Source organism: Eleutherodactylus coqui, chromosome 4 (assembly GCF_035609145.1).
Source record: "Eleutherodactylus coqui strain aEleCoq1 chromosome 4, aEleCoq1.hap1, whole genome shotgun sequence".
NCBI classification, from domain to species: Eukaryota; Metazoa; Chordata; class Amphibia; order Anura; family Eleutherodactylidae; genus Eleutherodactylus; species Eleutherodactylus coqui.
This window is the reverse complement of record NC_089840.1, coordinates 221808821-221834080: the sequence shown is the minus strand read 5'-3', so window position 1 is coordinate 221834080 and position 25260 is coordinate 221808821. Positions and strand designations below refer to the sequence as shown.

General features: G+C 43.2%; 1 protein-coding gene across 1 annotated transcript in view; it reads left to right on the top strand.

Moving 5' to 3' along the window:
• PCDH15 (protocadherin related 15) overlaps positions 1 to 25260 on the top strand; it is a 1187477-nt gene that overhangs the window by 593358 nt on the left and 568859 nt on the right. The window contains exon 18 of the mRNA XM_066601652.1: positions 1729 to 1857. Within this exon, the coding sequence (XP_066457749.1) occupies positions 1729 to 1857 (129 nt within the window). The remainder of the gene's footprint in view (positions 1 to 1728; positions 1858 to 25260) is intronic.

Here is a 25260-nt window from a genome sequence, read left to right as displayed (position 1 = left end):
TGAGAACCCCTGCTCTAGAGAAATGACCTGTGCAACATTTGGGAGCTCCTCAAGACATTACTTGTAGACAGGTTTTTCAAACATTGCTGTGGAGTAGATATTACATGGTACCCATTTAAATGAAAGGGTAGACATGTAATACATGGTCACACTGAGTCAACCAGAGAGCTAGAGTGAAGAGCAGTTGCAAAGAGAAGTTTTTTTGAAAAGGGAATATCCCATCAATTTTGATGGCTTTGCTGTTTTCTTACTATGAATATAAGGATTTCAAGATTACTCTTTGCTAAGCAGTAACACTAGATACAGGTGAAATTTTGTTATCATCTCCACTTATTGAGGAAAAATTCTAATTATGTTCCAGTCTGTATCTAGGGCAGCTTAGGGCGGATTTATCAATATGAACATCCTGTTGATAAATCAGACGTTGTTTTAAAAAGGACAAGCGGGTTTGATTGATTTCTAAAATATTTCCAACACTCAGAAATGTGTGATAAATAAGTAGCATTCAGTACAACTCTCAACACCAACAAGAAAATAATGGCACGGGGCCTCATAAACATGGTGTTTAGCTAGTGCGTTATATTTTTAAAGGAACTAGCAGAAACACTTTATAGTGATATGTCTGTCCCATTGTAGATTTCTTTTTGCCTGTTTTAACCCTAATCCTGTGCTCTTTATAATAAGGGAAATCAAATTTACCACTCACAATTAATTCATCTGTTTTGCCACTCCCTTCCTTTCCCAGGAAACAGGAAACATGTATGGCTACTAGAGATGAGCGAGTATACTCGCTAAGGCTAACTACTCGAGCGAGTAGTGCCTTAGCCGAGTATCCTCCTGCTCGTCTCTAAAGATTCGGGGGTTGGCGGGGGGCGGGAAGCAGCGGGGGAGCGCGGGGAGGTATGGAGGGGAGATCTCTCTCTCCCTCTCTCCCCCCGCGCTCCCCGCTGCTCACGGCCACAACTCACCTGTCACCCACGCTGGTAGCCGAATCTTTACAGACGAGCGGGAGGATACTCGGCTAAGGCACTACTCGCTCGAGTAGTCAGCCCTAGCGAGTATCCTCGCTCATCTCTAATGGGTACAAAATTGACGTTTGCTCATTCATTCTTCAACTACTTTAGTACTGTATTTTACTTTGTACTCAGGCCTTGCTTCTATTATATTTTGCCTAATGAATATCATCGATAGGGCTCTACTTGGTTTTGAATATGAAGAAGGCTATTTAGCAGCTCGTCATTGACATGGACACATTTCTTCTGGCCATGGACATCAAGGGAACAAAAATAAATAAATAAATAGTAGTGGTGTAACTGCAAGAGATCAAAAATGTCTTGAGACATGGAATTTCATATTATATTGTCTAGTGAATAACATACCTGCTTTATCCAGATAAGACTCTTCCTTTTAAAGTCAAGTATTTTCTGACATTACTGGTCTCCAGGAGAACTATTAATGTTCTATTTTGATGTATTTTGCCATATCCGAAACTACTATACAGGGATTTTATCATGTCTGTCAAAAGCTTTTGTTTAGTGTTTTGAATGACAGATTTTATGACAGCTTTTTAGGCTTTCATTCTTCGGAAAAGCTCTAAGCAATGATGTGAAAACAAATAATGTATACTTTACTAAAGAATTGTAAAGAGTGGGCACATTTCAGTGAATTCATTTAGTTTGTACGAAATATGTACTGCAAGCACTAAAACTAACATCTATTTTCTTGTAGACTTCAACTGCTACTGTTAATGTGCTGGTGACGGATGTGAACGACAATGACCCGGTCTTTGATCTTTACTTGCCTAGAAATCTCTCAGTTCAAGAAGAAGAAGCGAATGCTTTTGTGGGTCAAGTCAGGGTGAGTGCACCATTATTTAATTACTCTGCGGCAGAAAATACAGTAGATGTTTGGAAATTCTTATACAGTCACCTTAGGGGGTTATCAAAATAGAATACTTTTTCAAAAGTAGCTTGGAGTGGTGGCAAAAGATCAAAAAACACACTCAACTCCTCTAACCCCAGTCACTCCCTTGCTCTCTACTTCCTGCTGCAATAGTGATGACAAATCGACAATGTGACTTGTGATTGCTACAGCTAATCAACAGCTGAAAAGAACTGGTGATTGGCTACAATGGCCATATATCCCTATTGTCATCAACTGTATAGCAGGAAGTAGAAAGCAGCAGGACTCAGGAGAGAAGAGTATGTTCGTTTTATGTTTTGCCATAACTCTGAGCTGCTTTCAACAATATTTCTCTGCCTTGATAACCCTTCAAAGAGGTTTTCTGGGACCTAAAAAACAGTTTTGCTGGTTTAAAATGGCGTAAAATAAAGTATACTCACCTGCTCCAGTAGCTGCCTGACCAATGCTGGAGCCCCAGTCCACACGGCTCAGGACCTGGAAGAAGGTGGTAGGTAGTCATGTGCCACACATTGTGCACATGACTGCCCAGCAAATCACAGATTTCAGCATACATGGAAGAATTACCACTGAAGTCTGTGATTGGCTGAATGGTACATGACTACGTCGGCTTTTTCTTGTGCTCAGCCTGTTTTTCCTCTATGCTCCAATTTAGACCTTCAGGTGCCACACCTCGGCCCAGTGCAGTGTTAGCAACCACACTACTGGGACTATTTCTGTGTAGAATGGCTTGGGGACCCCACAGCAAAAGCCAAAATCCTACTAGGAGAGGTCAAGCGTGGAGGTTATGCAGGTGTTACCATGACTATTGGCATGTATGCCATACAGTTTCACACACGGGTTACATAACTAGATTGGAATCACCAGCCACTCAAAGCAGCTTTCTGAAAGGTGCTTTTGGGTAGAATAAAAGATGATTTGGTGGGCAGAGATTAACCTTCGCTGTTAGAAAATCTTTTTGGCCTCAAGAATTATTCGGTTCAGAAAAGGCCTACATAAAATCTCTTATGACGAAAAACTTGTTTGGCTCCTGATTTCTGTAGACTACTTAAGTCTCCCCCTGTTCTGTCTCCTGAGGATTCTATGGAGATAAACAAAATTAATCTCTCATCTAAGGAATGCCTGAGAAGGCGAATGCAAAACTTATGTATATAATGTGGTGACAAAGGACATTCTTTCAGATTTTGACCAGTAAAGCCTGAGAATCTCTGCCATGTAAGACCAGTAGAAAGGGTTGCCCTGGGTGACACTGAGTCCTCTCCAAAGTTTGTGCTTCCTGTATCTCTTACTTTTGGCGACTCTACGTTTTCTACATAGGCATTCATGTACTCTGGCTCTGCTGGGAACTTTATTCACCAGGCACTAGTGTTCAAGTACAGGTACCTACACTACCCTTGAAGAAGCCCATTTCTGTCACTTCTGTTGATGGGGAGCTTCTATCTGATATCATCCGTTTTTTCACCATTGCAGTGAGTTTGCATATTAAAGTTCTGCACAAAGAAAAGCTTTTTTTTATTGTTTCTACCCAGAGCCATAAACTTGGTTTTGTTGGGACTTCCTTGGCTTCAGCTGCATTCTCCAATCATCGACTGGCATATTGGACAAATCTTGTGCTGGAGCACCCATTGCTATGACAATTATATTTGTGTGCTGCTTCTCCAGAGACTCAACCCATCTGTGTCTCCAGCTGCTGTGCCCAGTTCGCTGCCAGTGCCTGCTATGGTACCTATGGCCGGTTAAAATCTGTAGCCAGCAGCATCATCTCTTCCTGTGCTACATCCGCAGCCAGTAGTGTATTCTGTCCCTGTTCCAAGTTCGCTGTCAGCAGTGGTGTCTACTCCTATGTGGAGTCTGTTTCCAGAGGTGCCAGTGCCAGTTCCTAGTTCATTGCCAGTGGTGTCTGCTCCAGTGCCAAGTCCACTGCTTGCAGTGACATATGCAGTTCTAAGTGTTCTGCCAAAGAAGTCTGCTTCCAGAGGAGTCTATAGTTCCAAGTTCACTTCTAGTAGTGCTTGTTTCTGTGCCAAGTCCACTTCTACAGATGTGCTAGCAGCAAATCAGTATTACAAAAAATTTCTAAAAATCTGGACCCAACCCATAGGCTCTCCCACCTATGTTCCTGATTTAATCAAGACATTTTATTCCACAAAAATGAGCATTCAGACGATGATGCCTGCTGCATGCTACACTGTTCTTTTCTATCCCTGCTTGCTACCAAGCCTCTGCTGTAGGGCTCGCATTTTCTCCTGCCTCCTATTTTTTAGGGCCAGCGCACACTCCCTAATTTTATCTCCCACCAATAATAAGCCGGTATCTCCTATATTAGATATTCTAGGGTGAATGACTAAGCAATTTGCAACAAAGCCCTTGTTTGTATTTATTCTGTTTCTGACCCTTGCTTGCCCTATACTATTCTGACTTCTGTGCTCCCTGATCTCGGCTTTGTACTCTGAACTTTATTACCTGACCATGATCTAACTTTCCGCTTAGACTTCATTATTGCATCTAAGCCGCTAGACCTGAGTCCAACTTGTTTCCCACTACACTTCTGTTTGGACCTTCAGGTACAGCACCTCAGCCTAGTTCAGCATTAGCAGCCACACAACCAGAACTCTTTCAGTGTGTAATGGCCTGGAGACCACACAGCAAATCCAGAATCCCACTTGAAGCAGCCGAGCATGAAAACAGAGGTTCCCCAGGTGCTGTCACTTCAGCCTAAGCCAAACCAGTGTGTGGCAAGGCGAATTAATATCCATCTGCCTGACAGTTTGACTAAATTGACAACTTGATGTTACACTTCGTCTCATTATGATGATAATGTCAAACAAGTGGTAGGAGTGTCAGACTGTGCAGTTAGGAAGGGTATAGTTTCTCTTTTGAGAGAGCACCTAGAAGGTATGAGAAGACTTATAAAGCTCATCTGGAAAATATGTAAATGGAAACAATGCCTCTACAGCAACATCTGTTAGAAGGTAGCATTCCTGCAAGTCAATGTCAGATATTTTCACAGGCCTAGGAACATAACTGGTAATATAAGCCAAAGCCTTTTGGAGTCTTCTCCAGAAGGAAAAGATAGCCGTGCACAGACAGACAGTTCCTGGGTTTTTGGTCATCATCAGTGTGCAGTTGGTTGCTGGCTTGCCTGAGTGAAAGGCTTATGATACAGCATGCATGGCCTTATAAGTCTCCTCACACCTCCAGGTTCTCTCCCCAAGGAGAAATGATACCCTTCTTGACTAATATCATTGTTCCAAGGCCTATGAAAAGGTCTGACATTGACTTGCAGGAAAGCAGCCTAAGGGCTAGCGCTTTTGTAGAGGCATTGTTCCATCTTTACATTTGCAGACAGTGTAGTGATGCACCCGATTGACAAGGGGAATAGTGATGCCCAGTTTTCAGGTTAATGGCACAGTGCATCATGTATGTTGTCTTTCTATTGGTTACTGGTTCCAGCAGTGAATACTAAAGCACAGACAATACAGCTACATAAAGAGAAGTTGTTTTATAGATTTTTTATCTTGGAATTAGCACTGCCAGTGGTTGTGAGAACAAGATAGCCGCCTCCATCGAAAAAGAAACTTCCATATATAGGGAATGGGAATAGTATTGGAGACTAGATTTCCATGAAATATTTGTTTTTGTTTTAAAGTGGAGAATAAAAGATAAAAGCTTGTGTGGTTAGAAGCACTGTGTAGAAATCGACTTTCTAGTTTTATGAAGTACAGAAAAGCTTTTGGCCATTTTGTCCCCCCTCCCCCACTCATTCACGCAGTAGGGCGATCACAGCCTAAACACTTCACAGATGACATTCAGTTGAGGGCTATGATGCATGATCCTGATATAGGTGAGGGCAAAAAGCATTTCATTACTAACTGATATATATGCGTTTGCAGCCTTTGCAAGGAAAAAATATTAAACTATCTCTGTCATTTCGGGAGAAGCAATAGAAGGTGAATATGTTCAGCAGTTATTGCTTTGTAGAGAATTTTGTTTTATTATTGATTTTTATGAAACCAGGGAACGCTTATTTTGTTTATTCCCTTGGAAGAAAATAAAAACCTTTCTTCACCCGCAAAATGAGTTTAACATTTTCAACAAAATTAAAAGAGACCTGTCACTTTTTAATAAAAAAATTTATAACATTGCTTGAATAAACATTTACTATAAATTCTACATTTTCTATATAACTTATCCTTTAAATAAGCCAAGGGACCTGAGATATTTATTTCATTTTATATGTAAGTCAAAACTTTTTTTTTTTAAGAAAGTAGACCATAGACATTAAATATTATGACTCTATTAAAAATCCAATGTCTGACGGCTGTCACGCCTTGAAGCATGCGTGGGAATAAATAAGATATTTCCTGCTGTAATTTATTGCTTCTCTTTAGATAAGCAAAACTTTAAAAGCTGGACAATTGTTCATAAGCTGAATATGCGTACAAGAAAGGACCATTTTATTCAGCTCAAGAACTCATTTACATGGCTATGTCACATGTATTCTATGTCACAAGGATTCCGAATGTTAGCGAAATGTATCGCTATATGTATATTCTTGTTTTTCCATTTTAAGGGTTCAGACAAGCTGCTTGGAGAATCCCAGGTCACACACTGATTTGTGTAAATCGCAAATGATTCCATTTATTTGTTAAACAGCCAGAGAATTTATAGTCCTTTAAATACATTGAAGTCAGGTGACCCAAAGTCACTGATTTAACATATGCATAACTTGTTACACGCTTAAGCACATGCAGGGATGTCGGTCTTTTGGTCACTTGGTCACACTCTGTCTCATTAATTGGTAATCTCTCAGTACTCCTAAACTTAGTCAATGTCTAAATGTATAGAAGATCAAATAGAATAAAACAGATAATAAAAAGTTCTATTTACTAATACATTTCTAAGTCAAAGTCCATATATAGTAAGATGTCTGGCCACACATTTATGTGAGGGAAAGATCAATCACAGGTTCTTATTCATCTCTAGGCCTTACAATCTTCTTTACAAAAATATCTGAATATATGTCAAGTAAATTGATAAGAAAAGGAAGGAAAATAAGTTTGTGTTCAACATATACACTATGGGTTCTCTCACACAAATACAGTGCATCTAAAAATCTATACAACACCTCCCTTTACCTGGAATAGAAAAGTGTGCATGTCATAGTATAGCAGGTGTTCTCCCTTAGAAGCACTATATTGGATAGCTCCTTGCTGAGAACACAATTTATCATTGAAGCATGGTATGGCTGTACCAAGTGTGTGTTAGGTCTAAGACTCTATATAATAAAGAAGAGTGCATGTTCAAGGTATCACTCACAATCATTTCAAATTGGTATAATGCTACAGGTATATTTGATATCATCTTTAAGCAAACTTCGGCAGAATCCAGGATTAATCGCAATATGAGTAAACATACTTTGAGCTTATCAGTATGAGGGTGGGGTAGACTGAGCTCCCCATGTGACTCCATCACCAAGAGTCCACATACACCTATAGCTATCCCAGAAACCACAACGGCATCATCAAACTACTAACGACAACTTGTCCGTTATATGTATGTATGTGGGTGCTTCTCATGCTCCACCCCTGGTGACATTATCGCTCCGCCCCTGGTGACATCATCGCAGGTTCTACAAGATATATAAAACAAAGACAGAAGAACAACAAAGTTAAGGCTCTTGGAAGGGGAGAACAAAAATAACAAAATGAGAATCATTCAGAGATCCGGTGGGCTGAAGGACCTGCAGTGATTTCACTTCTGTGGGAGAAGCCATTGTGCAATTTGGTAGAAAGTGTGTGTGTGATGTGTGTGTTTCAGGATGCATGTAGTAGAGCTGTGTGTGTGATGTGTGGGGATCATAATGGATGTACCATGTTTCCCAGCCTTGCATTGCACCACCAGAAACATTTCCTAATAATTACTAGTTCTCTTTTAAAACACGGCACACTTCAAAATGTTTACTTCTGAATCCTAAAGTATATTGCTTGCAGATGGAATAAAGCTACAAATAGTCACATTTGCATCCAAGAGGGCGGGCAGAAGCACCACATCCGTCAACAGGAGGACAGCCAAACTACTTTATGGAGGCGCAAATATATATATATATATATATATATATATATATATATATATATATATAGACGAAAGCCATCACTGACTGACTGACTGACTGACTGACTCACTGACTCGCCAAAAGTGCTCCAACTTCCCGATATCGCAGAAACATGAAATTTGGCACAAGCATAGATTATCTCCAAAATAGGAAAAGTAATTGGGTTGCAACTCGATTATTCAATTCTAGTGCAGAAGAATTAGCATCGAAATTTAACGTACATAATCTAAATCTCTCACTTCCCGGTGTCATAGAAACTTAAAATTTGACACGGGCATTGGAAATGTCATAAATAGGAAAAGTTAATAGGTCCCAACTCGATTATTCAATTCTAGCGCAAAAGAACTAGCGTCCAAATTTTACATATGGAATCTAATTCTCTCCCTTCTTGGTGTCATAGAATCATAAAATTTGGAACAAGCATTGATTATGTCATAAATAGGAAAAGCTAATGGGTCCCAACTCGATTATTCAATTCTATGCATAGAAGAATTAGCATCCAAATTTTACGTACAGAATGTAATTTTCTCACTTTCCGGTGTCATAGAAACGTGAAATTTGGCACGAGCATTGATTATGTCATAAATAGGAAAAGCTAATGGGTCCCAACTCGATTATTTAATTCTATGTGCAAAAGAATTAGCGTCAAAATTTTATGTACATAATCTAAATGTCTCACTTCCCAAAGTCATAGAAACATGAAATTTGCCATAAGCATTGAATATGTCATAAATAGGAAACGTTAATGGGTCCCAACTCGATTATTCAATTCTACCACAAAAGAACTAGCGTCCAAATTTTACGTACAGAATCTAATTCTCTCCCTTTTTGGTGTCATAGAAACATAAAATTTGGAAGGGCATTGATTATGTCATAAATAGGAAAAGTCAATGGGTCCCAATTCGATTATTCAATTCTAAGTGCAAAAGAATTAGCGTCCAAATTTTACGTATGAAATCTAATTCTCTCACTTCCTGATGTCATTTTATATGAAGGAAATGTCGCATGGTTACCTCCCCGGGGTGCTTCCTGGGTAACGCAGAGAACTATGCAAAATGGTGAACATATGTTTTTCCGGTATCTCTAAAGTAACCACGACTTCATAAGATTTTCCGTGTGAACACCAGATAAACACCAGTACCAAATTAACTCAGGTATATCAGCTAGTATATATATATATATATATATATATATATATATATATACATACATATGGACATATATATTTATAAATATATATAAATATTTAGCCGCTTTCTGTGATTTTTTTTTTCTCTTTATGTTTCTTTTTCCAGTGATTTTTGATTGATGTTAGTGTAAGAACTCACATGCAAATGAGGACCCTTGACGTGAGTTATGAGCTAGTGTATTTTGGCCCAATTATTTACCAATATATCGTTTTTATCAGTATTTATCAGTATGTATGAATAGCATGCAGTGTAGCTTTAAACAGTGGGGGTGCCCAGGGTGACAGTGCCAGTGTGGTTCACCTATGAGGTGCAGGACAACCCGCTGGATTGAAATATGGCGCCATTAATAGGTTTTAAGCCTGCATGGTGCCCTACACATACTATGTGGCCTGGTATCCTGTATATGCCTTTTTTGTACAAGAATAGTACTAAGCAACCACCCCCATCAATATAAGAAAGGTGTGTGAATGGTTGTTCATCAGTACCTGTGCAATTTGCTCCCCCACAACCCAGTTAATATTTTTATATATAAATATATAATTTAATATGTCATTTATGATATTTTGTCCGTATTTTTAAATGTGTGCTGCACAACATATCTTAGCCGCCCTCCTTCTGATTAATTTTACAAGCATCTTGCGCCTCCAGCACACTACCGTATTTGGGGCCATTTGCTTTCCATGGACAGTACACTTCCCCATTCTAGGCCTATCACGCTATGCACAATCGTTTTTCATGCAAATTGATGGTGTGCATGAAAAACATTGTTGTATGTCCTTTTCATATCTATTTCACAGATGAGAAATACAGTAGAACATGCGAGTGAATATCGGTGTGCTGTATCCATGTACAACAGACATTATGGACTGGTGTCTGTGCGCTGTTTGATGCCAATTGCATCCGGGTCTCTTAGCTGCAACTCATAGTTATAACCAGCGTACTGTGCACGGAAAATATGCATGCACAATATGCAGTGAATAGAACCCATTGATTTCAATGGGTTTGTTCACATGAACATGCGGAAAAAAGGGTACGCCCATTGTGCAAATACACAGCACCATGTGAAACCATTCTGAGGCCTCATTCACACGAGCGTATATATGCAGCTATTGTAGCTTGTGCAAAAATTGTGACCATATGAAGCATTGGATTCCAACGTATTCATTCACATGAACGATTTATGCCCCATCAAAAATAGAACATCAGCGACCAGAAACTGTTGCCTATTTTATAGGGTCTTGAAAAGATAGGCCTTGCTCTATTTTTTGCCGAGAAATGTTGGAAGCTCCCATAGAGGGAAGGGAGTTTAGCAGCATCTATTGCCGGGAAAAGAAGATAGCTGCCTCTATTTAACTATTACAAGTCAATCCAAGGATTTCTGCTGACCGAGAGATTTTGGCGCAGCAGCGTAATTTTTCCTCCACAATGCCGCAGCCGCATTAAATGGAAAAGAAACAGCTTATTTTGACCAGGATTTGATCGCAGCTATTCTTCATTCATGCGATTTTCAGCCATAATATGGCCAGCGTGAGAGCACATCGCTCATGTAAAAGATTTTAGGTCAGCTTAAGAACAATTAAAATTATATTTACGAATCTTTCTATACTTATTTCACTATGGTTTTGATAATTAATAAGTGCTGTATTGTTCTAAAACATGTAACATTTCTCTACTTTTGAGGCCTATACAGTGTTTTACATGTGACACCAATTAAGGATTAAACAGTGAGCCATCCCTTCATACGTGATATTGTGTAACCGGCCGATCACATCATTAGAGAAACTCTATTTCACATCAAATACTTGAGAACCGGATAAACACTGTTCCGCTGGCATATTTCATAGTGTGTTATTTTCAGTCAGAGACACTGCAGACAAAGATTATTTTAAAGAATGACAAAATATTATAACGTCTCCTTACAGAATATTTTAGTTTTTGATGTTTTTTTCAGCATTTTTGAGGGTAGGAAAGTTTTTTGTTTTTTTTTTAAAGCAGCATGCAAGGCATATGGTATTTTATTTTCTAGAATGTTTTTCCTATAAGCTTCTCTATAGGACTTCAAAAACATCAGAAAACTACATGCTACAAAATACAAAAGGCTACTAAAATGTTTTTAATTAATAAGGACACGAAAAAATCCCTTTAAAACGCATGGTGCTTTTTTTTTCTTTTTAGAAGCATTTACAACACTGAAATTTTTTTTAATGTAAACGAGCCTACGGACTATTACTTAAATCCAATTTCTGGCTCTGCTCTGCTTTTTAATTTCTCATTGTATTTGAAAATATGCAAAATGTCAAAATCTTTTAGGAAGCACCCAGGGCTGGCACCAGATGTATGAAGCTTGACGAACATGGAACATGTTTGCTTATGTTTACAAACAAAATTATTCAACCCCCACTGCAAATTAGGCTTATTTGCCAAATTTACAAGCTTTCAGCTGTTTGCAAAATACTAATCAAACAAGAGCAATTTAACCCTTTAGAGACCAGCCTATATCTGTGCCTTAAGGACCAAGTGATTTTCATCATCACAAGAGACATAACTCGTTGGCATGGGTGTATGAGGGCTTTGTTTCTTCTTTTGGGATAAGTTCTATTATTTAATGGCACCACTTTGGGGTAAATATAATGTGCTGTACAACTTTTCTTATATTTTTCAGGGGAGGAGATAGAAAAAACATACAGAAATTTTGCCACTGTCTTTGGGTTTTGTTTTTTCAGCATTCATCATTTGATAAAAATAACATGACAATCTTCTTATGTGGATCACGCAAATCTTATGTGGATCACATTTAGCTCCGCCTCCATCCCGCCCATCCCATTGCAAGCAGTGGTGAGAGGTGGGTAGAGAGCGGAGAGGGGGCGGGAGCTCAGGGCACTAGCTCCCAGCCCGGCCAGGTGTACCTCCTCTCCTTGCAGAGAGGGACAGAGTATATCAGCTGGGCATCAAAACCCAGCCAGTATACGCCTGTCTGATTAAGCCCTTACTGTGATAATGAGTTTATATAGATATTTTTTACTGCTTTTGCCCACTGAAATTATGTTTTTAAAGAAAAATGATTGAATCTGCATCGCTGTGTTCTAAGACCACTAATATTTGTACTTTTCTGGTAATGGAGCTATGTGAGGGCTTGCTTTTTTGTGGCAAAAGTTGTAGTGTTTTGCGGTACATGTGACATTTGCATTTTTTGGGAGGCAAACATAATAATAATTCCGGCATTAGTTTTTAAAACAATTTTTACGACGTTCACAAAATGAGATAAATAACCGAAAATTTTCATTGCCTGTGTCATTATGAATGTGGTAATAGCTACTAGATGTAGCTTTTTAAAAAACAAATATTAGTATTTTATCCACTTAAAACAAGGTTTTGTGGGAAAAAATGCTTTTTTTTTATTTAAACTTTTAACTATTGATTTTTTAATGTTAATTTTTAGTCCCTGAAGGGGACCTGAAGATGTGATTGTTCGATTGTTAGAAGAGTACACTACATTACTTATGTAGTACATGCTACTAAGCCCATTAGTTAAATGGCAGACATGGAGGCTTTTGTCAGTCTTCCGGCTGCTATAGGAACCCATTGACACTTTGTGATTGCATTGCAGGGTGCTGAAGGAGCCCCCTCCATTTGTTATCTGCTTACATGCTACAGTTGCTATTGATTGTGTCATGTAAGGGGTTAACCTGCCAGGATCTGAGGTTTCTCCACTACTGGCTGTTAAAGCAGGAGACTGGCTGTCAATAGTCAGCCTAGCCACTGTCTTAAAAAGATGCATGTGCATGTTTAAAGCCCATTAGTGAGGTCAGTAAATAAGTGTATTGTGGTCTCTAGTGGGATACAATAGCTCAATGCATCTAACGAAACAAGTGGTTTCTCCAAATGCCACTTTTAATAACTACTACAGTCTCAGAATTATTCAAACCCCTGCATAGAATACCTCATAAAAGCACACATTTTGGAAATCAGGTGTTGTCGTAAGCACATTAAGGGCTTCATGGGTTGCTTCAAGTGAACCTGAGATAAAATACATCAAATACCTGGACTGTCTAGGGCTTTGCTGACTGTGATATTTGATATATGTGATATAAATATGAATAAGTCAAGAGAGTGGTTTGAAAAGTTAAAAGAAGAGGTCATTGCACTGCACAAACAAGGAAAAGGATTTAAAATATAACAAAGGCACTGAATGTTCTTAGAAAAACAGATGCTTAGAAGCTTAGTTTGCAAGTTCAAAGTAATATTAAGACTGACTGCATTACCTGGATGTGGCAGAACGAGGAATCTATCACTGGCTGTCACCAGATTTCTAAGGAGACAGGTGGACAAAAACTCCTGAGTGACTACAAAAAACCTGCTGCAAGATTTGGTGGCAGTAGACACTGGGGTTTCTATTTACACAGTAAGCTGTATACTAATCCATGAAGGTCTTCATGCCATCTTTTCACATTAGGAAGCGCACCTAGAAAATTAGGGAGTGAGGAGACTTAGAAGGCCATTCGTGCTCCTCTGGGTGATATGCAAATAAGGGAGATGGAACAATACCTCTGCAGTGCCACCTATTAGAGGGCAGCATTCCTGCAAGTCAATGTTAGACTCTTTATACAAGTCTTGTAGCAATGACTGAGAGTTGCGAACACCAAGATGTGCACCTCTACTGAGCACAATAAATGTTGACTCCAATACACTCAAAACCATATAAATAAGCCACAAAGGTTTTGGGATTCTGTTGTGTGGAACAATGAAACAAAACTGACCTAAAGATTAGTGTTATGTCTATAGGAGAAAGAATGAAGCATAACACCTTGATTTCAGCGAAGCATGGCATTGGTTCGGTGATTCTTGGTGCTGCTTTGTTTCCTCTGGCACGGGAAAGAGGCAAAATGGATTCAATAAGTATCAGGAAAACCTAGGAGAAAACATCATGCCTTCTGTGAGGATGCTGAAGCTTGGATCATTGGATCTTCAAACGTGACAATGGTTCCAAACATATTCAAAGCCCACCAGGACGTGGTTTCAGAAGAAATCCTAGAAGATTCTGCAGTGTCCGTCAGTCAACTGTCTTGAAACCCATTGGAAATATTTGGTGGGATTTGAAGGCATTTGTAGCAGGCAAACCCAAGAATATTAGTGAATTGGAGGCCATTGTCCATGAGGAATGGGCAGAGTCCTCAAGAATGCTGTCAGAAGCTGGCTGTGCATCCCATTTACAGTAGGTCACAAGAGTAAAAGGTGCTCTACTAAGTATTAAAGAGGCTTATCAGGAAGGGGTTCAATAATTCTGAAACTGCAGTAGTCATTAAAAGTGTTATTTTGTGTTAAATTTGGTAAAATCACTTGTTATGTTGGTTGTGTTGAGCTATTTTAATTGTTCTTCTTTGTAAATTTGGCAAAAAAGCCTAATTTGCAATAAAGGCTTAAATAATTTTGATTGCAGTTGTTTATGACAATGCCCCCCTCAAACCAAGTGGGCTCTGACCATGGCTGGTTTTCCTGGTACCAATGCTAGACTTGGATGGTACCATTAGATGCTACACTGGACTGTTAATTCTCACTCAGTGGAAGTAACTATATAATTAACATGACACATTCAAATTAAATTAAACATTAAAGTTTAAGCAGGGAGAAAATGAATGATTTGACATACCACAGATTTAATTCTGTATATATGAAACTGGACCCTTTGGAACTTGTAGTAATAGATTTGGCTTCTATTGGCAAGATTTTATAGAAAATAGGAGTATACAGTCCTGGGGCTACAAAAGTATCTGTGACATAAAGTTTGGTTGGTAATAATATCTGAATAATTTAAGATAGATTATATATTGGAAATGAATTATACATTCAGTAGATTTTCAGTCATAATCATAAAAAATATCAAATTATATCCTCTATATGAAGAAATATAAAACAGTTGGAAAAGATTAGAAAGATCATTTCTTGAAATCTATTCAGAATATAGAATATAGAAAGCATTTACTCTAAATGATATTTACTAGAGATGAGCGAACGTACTCGTCCGAGCTTGATACTCGTTCGAGTATTAGCGTGTTCGTAATGCTCGTTACTCGTGACGAGTACCACGCGATGTTCGGGTTACTTTCACTTTCATCTCTGAGATGTTAGCGCGCTTTTCTGGCCAATAGAAAGACAGGGAAGGCATTACAACTTCCCCCTGCAACGTTCAAGCCCTATACCACCCCCCTGCAGTGAGTGGCTGGCGAGATTAGGTGTCACCCGAGTATATAAATCGGCCCCTCCCGCGGCTCACCACAGATGCATTCTGACATAGCTCAGGGAAAGTGCTGCTGATGGTGGAGCTGCTATAGGGAGAGTGTTAGGAGTGATTTTAGGCTTCAAAAACCCCAACGGTCCTTCTTAGGGCCACATCTGACTGTGTGCAGTACTGTTGAGGCTGCTTTTTGCAGTGTTGCACATTTTTTTTTTTGTATATCGGCCGGGCAGAGCATTGCGTCCTCAGTCTGCAGTAATTTTACATAGTCCAGGGCCAGTAGTGGTGAGGCAGGGACAGTGAAAGAGATATACTGTGTATATAGGCAGTGGGCTTTTCCAAAAGAATTTGTGAAAAAACATTCTATTTGGGCTGCCTGTGACCGTCCCGAGTGTACTGCGTCTCTGCTGGGGGTATTAGTCCTAATTAATACGCAGCCAGCTAAGTGTTACAGCAGGCTTGCGCAAAATTCTTTCCTGGCTCTGCTGTGCGTTCCGTAAGCGAAGTCAGCCTCCAACCACAGGCCAATAAGCGGCACATTTAATTACAGCGTTCTGTTTCTGCACTACTGGTAATACACCATGCTGAGGGGTAGGGGTAGGCCTAAAGGACGTGGACGCGGGCGAGGACGCGGAGGCCCAAGTCAGGATGTGGGCACAGGGCGAGCTCCTGATCAAGGTGTATCGCAGCCGACTGCTGCGGGATTAGGAGAGAGACATGTTTCTGGCGTCCCCACATTCATCTCACAATTAATGGGTCCACGCGGTAGACCTTTATTAGAAAATGAGCAGCGTGAGCAGGTCCTGTCGTGGATGGCAGAAAGTGCATCCAGCAATCTATCGACCACCCAGAATTCTGCGCCATCCACTGCTGCAACTCTGAATCCTCTGGCTGCTTCTCCTCCTTCCTCCCAGCCTCCTCACTCCATTACAATGACACATTCTGAGGAGCAGGCAGACTCCCAGGAACTGTTCTCGGGCCCCTGCCCAGAATGGGCAGCAATGGTTCCTCTCCCACCGGAGGAGTTTGTCGTGACCGATGCCCAACCTTTGGAAAGTTCCCGGGGTCCGGGGGATGAGGCTGGGGACTTCCGGCAACTGTCTCAAGAGCTTTCAGTGGGTGAGGAGGATGATGACGATGAGACACAGTTGTCTATCACTCAGGTAGTAGTAATTGGAGTAAGTCCGAGGGAGGAGCGCACAGAGGATTCGGAGGAAGAGCAGCAGGACGATGGGGTGACTGACCCCACCTGGTTTGCTACGCCTACTGAGGACAGGTCTTCAGAGGGGGAGGCAAGTGCAGCAGCAGGGCAGATTGGAAGAGGCAGTGCGGTGGCCAGGGGTAGAGGCAGGCCAGACCGAATAATCCACCAACTGTTTCCCAAAGCGCCCCCTCGTGCCATGCCACCCTGCAGAGGCCGAGGTGCTCAAAGGTCTGGCAGTTTTTCACTGAGAGTGCAGACGACCGACGAACAGTGGTGTGCAACCTTTGTCGTGCCAAGATCAGCCAGGGAGCCACCACCACCAGCATGCGCAGACATATGATGGCCAAGCACCCCACAAGGTGGGACGAAGGCAGTTCGCCGCCTCCGGTTTGCACCGCTGCCTCTCCCCCTGTGCCCCAACCTGCCACTTAGATCCAACCCCCCTCTCAGGACACAGGCACTACCGTCTCCTGGCCTGCACCCACACCCTCACCTCCGCTGTGCTCGGCCCCATCCACCAATGTCTCTCAGCGCACCATCCAGCCGTCGCTAGCGCAAGTGTTGGAGCGCAAGCGCAAGTACGCCGCCATGCACCCGCACGCTCAAGCGTTAAACGTGCACATAGCCAAATTTATCAGCCTGGAGATGCTGCCGTATAGGGTTGTGGAAATGGAGGCTTTCAAAGGTATGATGGCGGCGGCCCCGCGCTACTCAGTTACCACATCTCCCGCAACATTGTACGCGCCCTCACCAACGCAGTTAGTGCCAAGGTCCACTTAACAACGGACACGTGGACAAGCACAGGCGGGCAGGGCCACTATATCTCCCTGACGGCACATTGGGTGAATTTAGTGAAGGCTGGGACAGAGTCAGAGCCTGGGACCGCTCACGTCCTACCCACCCCCAGAATTGCGGGCCCCAGCTCGGTGGTGGTATCTGCGGCGGTGTATGCTTCCTCCACTAAACCACCCTCCTCCTCCTCCTCCTACGCAACCTCTGTCTCGCAATCAAGATGTGTCAGCAGCAGCACGTCGCCAGCAGTCGGTGTTGCGCGGTGTGGCAGCACAGCGGTGGGCAAGCGTCAGCAGGCCGTGCTGAAACTACTCAGCTTAGGAGAGAAGAGGCACACGGCCCACGAACTGCTGCAGGGTCTGACAGAGCTGACCGACCGCTGGCTTGCGCCGCTGAGCCTTCAACCGGGCATGGTCATGTGTGACAACGGCCGTAACCTGGTGGCGGCTCTGCAGCCTCATGCACGTGCCATGCCTGGCCCACGTCTTTAATTTGGTAGTTCAGTGCTTTCTGAAAAGCTACCCACGCTTGTCAGACCTGCTCGGAAAGGTGCGCCGGCTCTGCGCACATTTCCACAAATCCCACACGGACGCTGCCACCCTGCGCACCCTGCAACATCAGTTTAATTTGCCAGTGCACCGACTGCTGTGCGACGTGCCCACACGGTGGAACTCTACGCTCCACATGTTGGCCAGGCTCTATGAGCAGCGTAGAGCTATGGTGGAATACCAACTCCAACATGGGCGGCGCAGTGGGAGTCAGCCTCCTCAATTCTTTACAGAAGAGTGGGCCTGGTTGGCAGACATCTGCCAGGTCCTTGGAAAGTTTGAGGAGTCTACCCAGATGGTGAGCGGGGATGCTACAATCATTAGCGTCACCATTCCTCTGCTATGCTTCTTGAGAAGTTCCCTGCAAGGCATAAAGGCAGACGCTTTGCGCTCGTAAACAGAGCCGGGGGAAGACAGTATGTCGCTGGATAGTCAGAGCACCCTCCTGTCTATATCTCAGCGCATTGAGGAGGAGGAGGTGGAGGAGCATGAGGAGGAGGGGGAAGAGACAGCTTGGCCCACTGCTGAGGGTACCCATGCTGCTTGCCTGTCATCCTTTCAGCGTGTATGGCCTGAGGAGGCGGAGGAGGAGGAGGAGGAGGATCCTGAAAGTGATCTTCCTAGTGAGGACAGCCATGTGTTGCGTACAGGTACCCTGGCACACATGGCTGACTTCATGATAGGATGCCTTTCTCGTGACCCTCGCGTTACACGCATTCTGGCCACTACGGATTACTGGGTGTACACACTGCTCGACCCACGATATAAGGAGAACCTTTCCACTCTCATACCCGAAGAGGAAAGGGGTTCGAGAGTGTTGCTATACCACAGGACCCTGGCGGACAAACTGATGGTAAAATTCCCATCCGACAGCGCTAGTGGCAGAAGGCGCAGTTCCGACGACCAGGTAGCAGGGGAGGCGCGCAGATCAGGCAACATGTACAGCACAGGCAGGGGAACACTCTCTAAGGCCTTTGACAGCTTTCTGGCTCCCCAGCAAGACTGTGTCACCGCTCCCCAGTCAAGGCTGAGTCGGCGGGAGCACTGTAAAAGGATGGTGAGGGAGTACGTAGCCGATCGCACGACCGTCCTCCGTGACGCCTCTGCCCCCTACAACTACTGGGTGTCGAAGCTGGACACGTGGCCTGAACTCGCGCTGTATGCCCTGGAGGTGCTTGCTTGTCCTGCGGCTAGCGTCTTGTCAGAGAGGGTGTTTAGTGCGGCTGGGGGAATCATCACGGATAAGCGTACCCGCCTGTCAACCGACAGTGCCGACAGGCTTACACTTATCAAGATGAACAAAGCCTGGATTTCCCCAGACTTCTCTTCTCCACCAGCGGACAGCAGCGATACCTAAGCAATACGTAGGCTGCACCTGCGGATGGAAGCATCGTTCTCTATCACCATCAAAAACGGGGACCTTTTAGCTTCATCAATCTGTGTATTATATTCATCCTCCTCCTCCTGAAACCTGACGTAATCATGCCGAACGGGCAATTTTTCTTAGGCCCACAAGGCTCAGTCATATAATTTTTGTAAACAATTTTTATATGTTTCAATGCTCATTAAAGCGTTGAAACTTGCACCTGAACCAATTTTTATTTTAACTGGGCTGCCTCCAGGCCTAGTTACAAATTAAGCCACATTAACCAAAGCGATTAATGGGTTTCACCTGCCCTCTTGGTTGGGCATGGGCAATTTTTCTGAGGTACATTAGTACTGTTGGTACACCAATTTTTTTGGGCCCTCGCCTACAGTGTAATCCAATTAATTTTTTGCCCACCTGCATTAAAGCTGACGTCACATCAGCTGTGCTGGGCACTGCAATGGGATATATTTATGTACCGCCGGTGGGTTCCAGGGAGCCACCCATGCTGTCGGTCCACACGGAGTTGTAACTGCATGTGTCCACTTCTAAAGAACCCCAGTCTGACTGGGGCATCCAGTGTGAGCCCAAGCCCACCTGCATTAAACATGACATTACCTCAGCTGTGATGGGCAATGCAATGGGATATATTTATGTACCGCCGGTGGCTTCCTGGGACCCACCCATGCTGTGGGTCCACACGGAGTTGTAACTGCATGTGTCCACTTCTAAAGAACCCCAGTCTGACTGGGGCATGCAGTGTGGGCCGAAGACCACCTGCATTAAACATGACATTACCTCAGCTGTGCTGGGCACTGCAATGGGATATATTTATGTACCGCCGGTAGCTTCCTGGCACCCACCCATGCTGTCGGTCCACACGGAGTTGTAACTGCCAGTGTCCACTTCTAAAGAACCCCAGTCTGACTGGGGCATGCAGTGTGGGCCGAAGCCCACCTGCATTAAACATGACATTACCTCAGCTGTGATGGGCAATGCAATGGGATATATTTATGTACCGCCGGTGGGTTCCAGGGAGCCACCCATGCTGTTCGTCCACACGGAGTTGTAACTGCCAGTGTCCACTTCTAAAGAACCCCAGTCTGACTGGGGCATGCAGTGTGGGCCGAAGCCCACCTGCATTTAATCTGACGTTAGCTCTGCTGTCCAGGGCACTGCAATGGGATACATTTATGTACAGCCGGTGGGTTCCAGGGAGCCACCCATGCTGTGGGTGCACACGGAATTCCCATTGCGGAGTTGTACCTGCCTGTGACTATTTATAAAAAACCGCGGTCTGACTGGGGCATGCAGACACCTTGACAGAATGAATAGTGTGTGGCACATAGGTTCCCCATTGCTATGCCCACGTGTGTAGCTCCTGATGGCGGTGGCACAGGATTATATTTCTCATTGCTTCTGTACAGCATTGTGGGTTATCGTCCTGCCCCTTTTAAAGAGGGTCGCTGCCTAGCCGTGCCAACCCTCTGCAGTGTGTGCCTGCGGTTCCTCCTCATGGCAGACGCACTTATAAATAGACATGAGGGTGGCGTGGCATGAGGGCAGCTGAAGGCTGCGCAGGGACACTTTGGTGTGTGCTGTGGACATTGAGATGCAGCCCAACATGTAGCCCCTCGCCTGCCCTATCCGTTGCTGTGTCGTTCCCATCACTTTCTTGAATTACCCAGATTTTCACAAATGGAAACCTTAGCGAGCATCGTCGAAATACAAAAATGCTCGGGTCGCCCATTGACTTCAATGGGGTTCGTTATTCGAAACGAACCCTCGAGCATCGCAAAATTTTCGTCCCGAGTAATGAGCACCCGAGCATTTTGGTGCTCGCTCATCTCTAATATTTACTGAATGAAAACATGAAACATTTTGTTAACATCTTGATGTATGCAAACACAATATCAATAATTAGTTAAACATATACATGACAGTGTTGTGCCCATACATAGGATTCTGTAAGTATAATGTGTCTCTGCATAGTAACAATTCTGAATGTCATGGTCTATTTTCAGTACATACAAATATATTTTAGGCTTTTTACATTTTATGTTCATTTTCCCCACAGCTAAAAATCCTCTGTAATTGTTGCAGCTTGTAAACTGTTGTAAAACATTTTCTGACATATGTCAGCTATAAGCTACATATGATTTCTTCAAAAAGTAGATTATGATTGAAGAGACACACTGTAGCCTCCTCTTCTAAAGCACTGATAGGTGTTGTCACTTGAGACCTGAGAGTTTAAACTTTCATTATTACGTACATCACCAACTGAGATAATTTAAAGATAAACTATTGTTTTTTATGTATGTAGGTTTGAAGTACTGTGCAGAATAATATTTTCACAATATATTTTCATAAGAATAAGAACTTTGTTTTTCTACACAGCTCAATGATCATCTGCTCAGCCATGGAGTTAAATGGTAAAATACTGGTTGCCTTCAGTTACAATTGAGCTGCTTGGTATTAGTAATGTCAATAGACCTTGCCAGAGGCAGGGCCTAATAGGATGCCTTTCTGTGTTGTTCTGAGGGGCATAATACAGATGTTTGTATAATATCTACTGCATCTACAATAAAACCAAAAGTGACTGTTCTCAGTAAGAGATACCAAGTAATTTTGTAGATATGATACTTTTGATGGCTAATATAGATACATGATGTTATAGCGAGCTTTCAAACCTACTTAGGTTGTTATTAGAGGTGAGCGAGCACCAAAATGCTCGAGTGCTCGTTACTCGAGTCGAACTTTCAGTGATGCTCAAGAGTTCGTTTCTGTAACAGCTGTGGCAGAGAAGAACGATGTTAGCCCATTGGATTCAATGGAGCCCGCAATACAGCCGGCTCCATTGAAAGCAATGGGCTGCCGGCGATCGCGGGATGAATTGTCGGGAAGGGCTTAAATATATAAGCCCTTCTTTGCAATTCATCCAGAAATGTGTAAAAATAAAAAAAATATATACTCACCTTGGCCCGGCAGAACGATGTTAGCCCATTGAATTCAATGGAGCCGGCAATACAGCCGGCTCCATTGAAAGCAATGGGCTGCCGGCGATCGCGGGATGAATTGTCGGGAAGGGCTTAAATATATAAGCCCTTCCCTGCAATTCATCCAGAAATGTGTAAAACTAAAAAATATATATATACTCACCTGGTCCCGGCAGACGGAGTTCAGTGCGGCCGGCGGCAGTCCTCCTGAACTGCTCTGAACAGCTGTGAGTAGTATTCAGCAGCCGGGGATTTAAAATCCCCGTCTGCTGAATGAGCTGCCTCTAATTGGTCACAGCCTGACCAATCAGAGGCAGATCTCACTCACACACCCATTCATGAATTCATGAATGGGTGAGTGACTGCTGCCTCTCATTGGCTCAGCGCAGGGACCAATCTGACTTGCAAAAAGAAGGCTGAGTGGAGACTTAGTAGTCTACAAATATTTGAAGGGCTGCCACAGTGTAGAGGGATCAGCCCTATTCTCATCTGCACAAGGAAAGACTAGAAGCAATGGGGTGAAACTGAAAGAGAAAAGACACAGATTAGATATTATAAAAAAACTTTTTGACAGTGAGGGTGATCAATGAGTGGAACAGGTTATCACATGAGATGTTGAGTTTTCCTTCAATGGAAGTGTTCAAACAGAGTCTGAACAGACATCTGTCAGGGATGATTTAGTGAATCCTGCACTGAGCAGGGGGTTGGGCCAGATGGCCCTGGAGGTCTTTTCCAACTCTAATATTCTATGATTCCATGAACACTTTCTGAACCTGCTGATTTTCGTGGGGCTGACTGACCATTTTTTTCTCCTGATGTTAGTGGAAAGAAGGATCAGGCATGTTGAATCACATGCATGCATGCTTAGCCAAACCACACATGCATGTGCTTGGAGAGATCACTCTGAATGTAGTGCTGGCTGCACATGCACAGTAAGCACTCCATTCATTTCAATGGGGTGATGGCTTGGCTGCACCTTATTTAGTCTCCTCCTCACTGCAGGGGTGCTTAGGACAATGGGGCCCCCATTCTTGAGATCGGCAGGGGTCTCAACAGTGAGACCCCCATCGATCAGCAAAATTTCCCCTTATTCTGTGAATATGGAATAGCTTGAAATTCTGGCACAGCCTCTCTAATTTACCCTGTGATGCTGCTGCAGGGAAATAAAACAGTTACTGACAGATTTCCCCACAGATTACAACTGATTGCTGGGGACCCTGAGCTATCTATCAAGCTTTGTTAATTTTACATTTTCCATCTTCCTAGCCACTGAGCTCAGGTGGATTCAGATGAATGTGATAGAGAACAGATGAGGTTCAGTTCAGCATAAGTCTATACTGTAAGGCCTCGGTCACAGGGGCGATTTTTCGCGCGATTTGCGCATGCGCATGTGATCGCCGATTTTATAGAACCATTGCGTTGCAATGGTATCGGACACATGAGCGCTTTTTATGCGCTTGTCCGATTAATTATAGAACAGAAATCGCAGATCGCACCTATCTGCGACCTGCGATTCCTGGTCTTCTCTATATGCGCTCAATGGGGCCGGCGGCAGCAGCTGTCATACAATAGCTGAAAGCTGCCCCTGATTGGTCCCTGCGCTGAGCCAATCAGAGGCAGCACTCACTCACCTATTCATGAATTCATGAATGGGTGAGAGAGCTGCCTCTGATTGGTGAGGGCTGTGACCAATCAGAGGCAGCCCATTCGGCAGGCAGGGATTTTAAATCCCCGCCTGCTGAATACTACTCACAGCAGTTCAGGAGAACTGCCGGCCGGCCGCGGCTGAACTCCGTCTGCAGGGACAAGGTGAGTATATATTTTTTTTACTTTTTACACATTTTTGGATGATTTTCAGGGAAGGGCTTATATTTTTAAGCCCTTCCCGAAAATTCATCCTGAGATCGCCCGCAGCCCATTGCTTTCAATGGAGCCGGCTGTATTGCTGGCTCCATTGAATTCAATGGGCTGGACAGCGCTCCACTGCTCGGGCCCGTTTGAAAGGAAATGCGGCTAGGAGCAGATTTTTCGGCCCGGTCACGCGATTTGCGGATGCGCATCCGTTATGCGATCCGCAAATCGCGGCAAAAAACGCCCGTGTGACCGAGGCCTAAATGTGCAAAAGAGGATAAAAAAAAACAAAGATTAAAGCCAATAAAACTATAAAGTCAAACATTTTCTATATGAAGTTATGAGTATTAAAAATGGCGCATGGTAGAGGTAGGGTCCTGTTGTGGATTTTGCTTTGAGGTCCTGGAGCTTCAAGTAACACCTGCGAGGACATGTTCCCAGTAGCGGAAAGTGGTGCTGCTTGTCTACAACATAAATTCCACACCAAATTCTGCATCAAAATCACGACCAAAAATTAGATAAGATCCTTGCTAATGATGCGGTTTTTGAGTGGTTTGTGATGTGGATCTGCTGCATATTTCTCCCAGGCATTTGCTCTTGACGACCTATCCTCAGGTTAGGTTATCAATAGTTAATTGTCAGGGGTCCACTACTTGGAATCCCCTCCAATCGGCAGATCCCTGGGCCTGCTTTCAGTGTGGCAAGAGCTGGAAACAGATAGCACTGTCAACATTGCAGCGGCCCAGTTCTGTCCTACAGGCACATCTTCCATTGAGTTAAATGAGAGCTGTACCTGCAGTACCATACTGGACCATTGCAATACAGACAGCACTATCTACTTCCATTGTTGTCTGCACTGACAGAGGGCCCCAGGATCAGCTGATCATCAGGGATCCCAAGTGATGAACCTTCATTGATCAACTATTGCTCTATTCCAAGGTAGGGTCACAATAGCAAAAGTCCTGAAGAACCCCTTTAACTTCTATGTGCCAAGTAATTTTATCTTCATCCATTAAAAAGCTATTGTTCAATAGAAATCAGCCTGC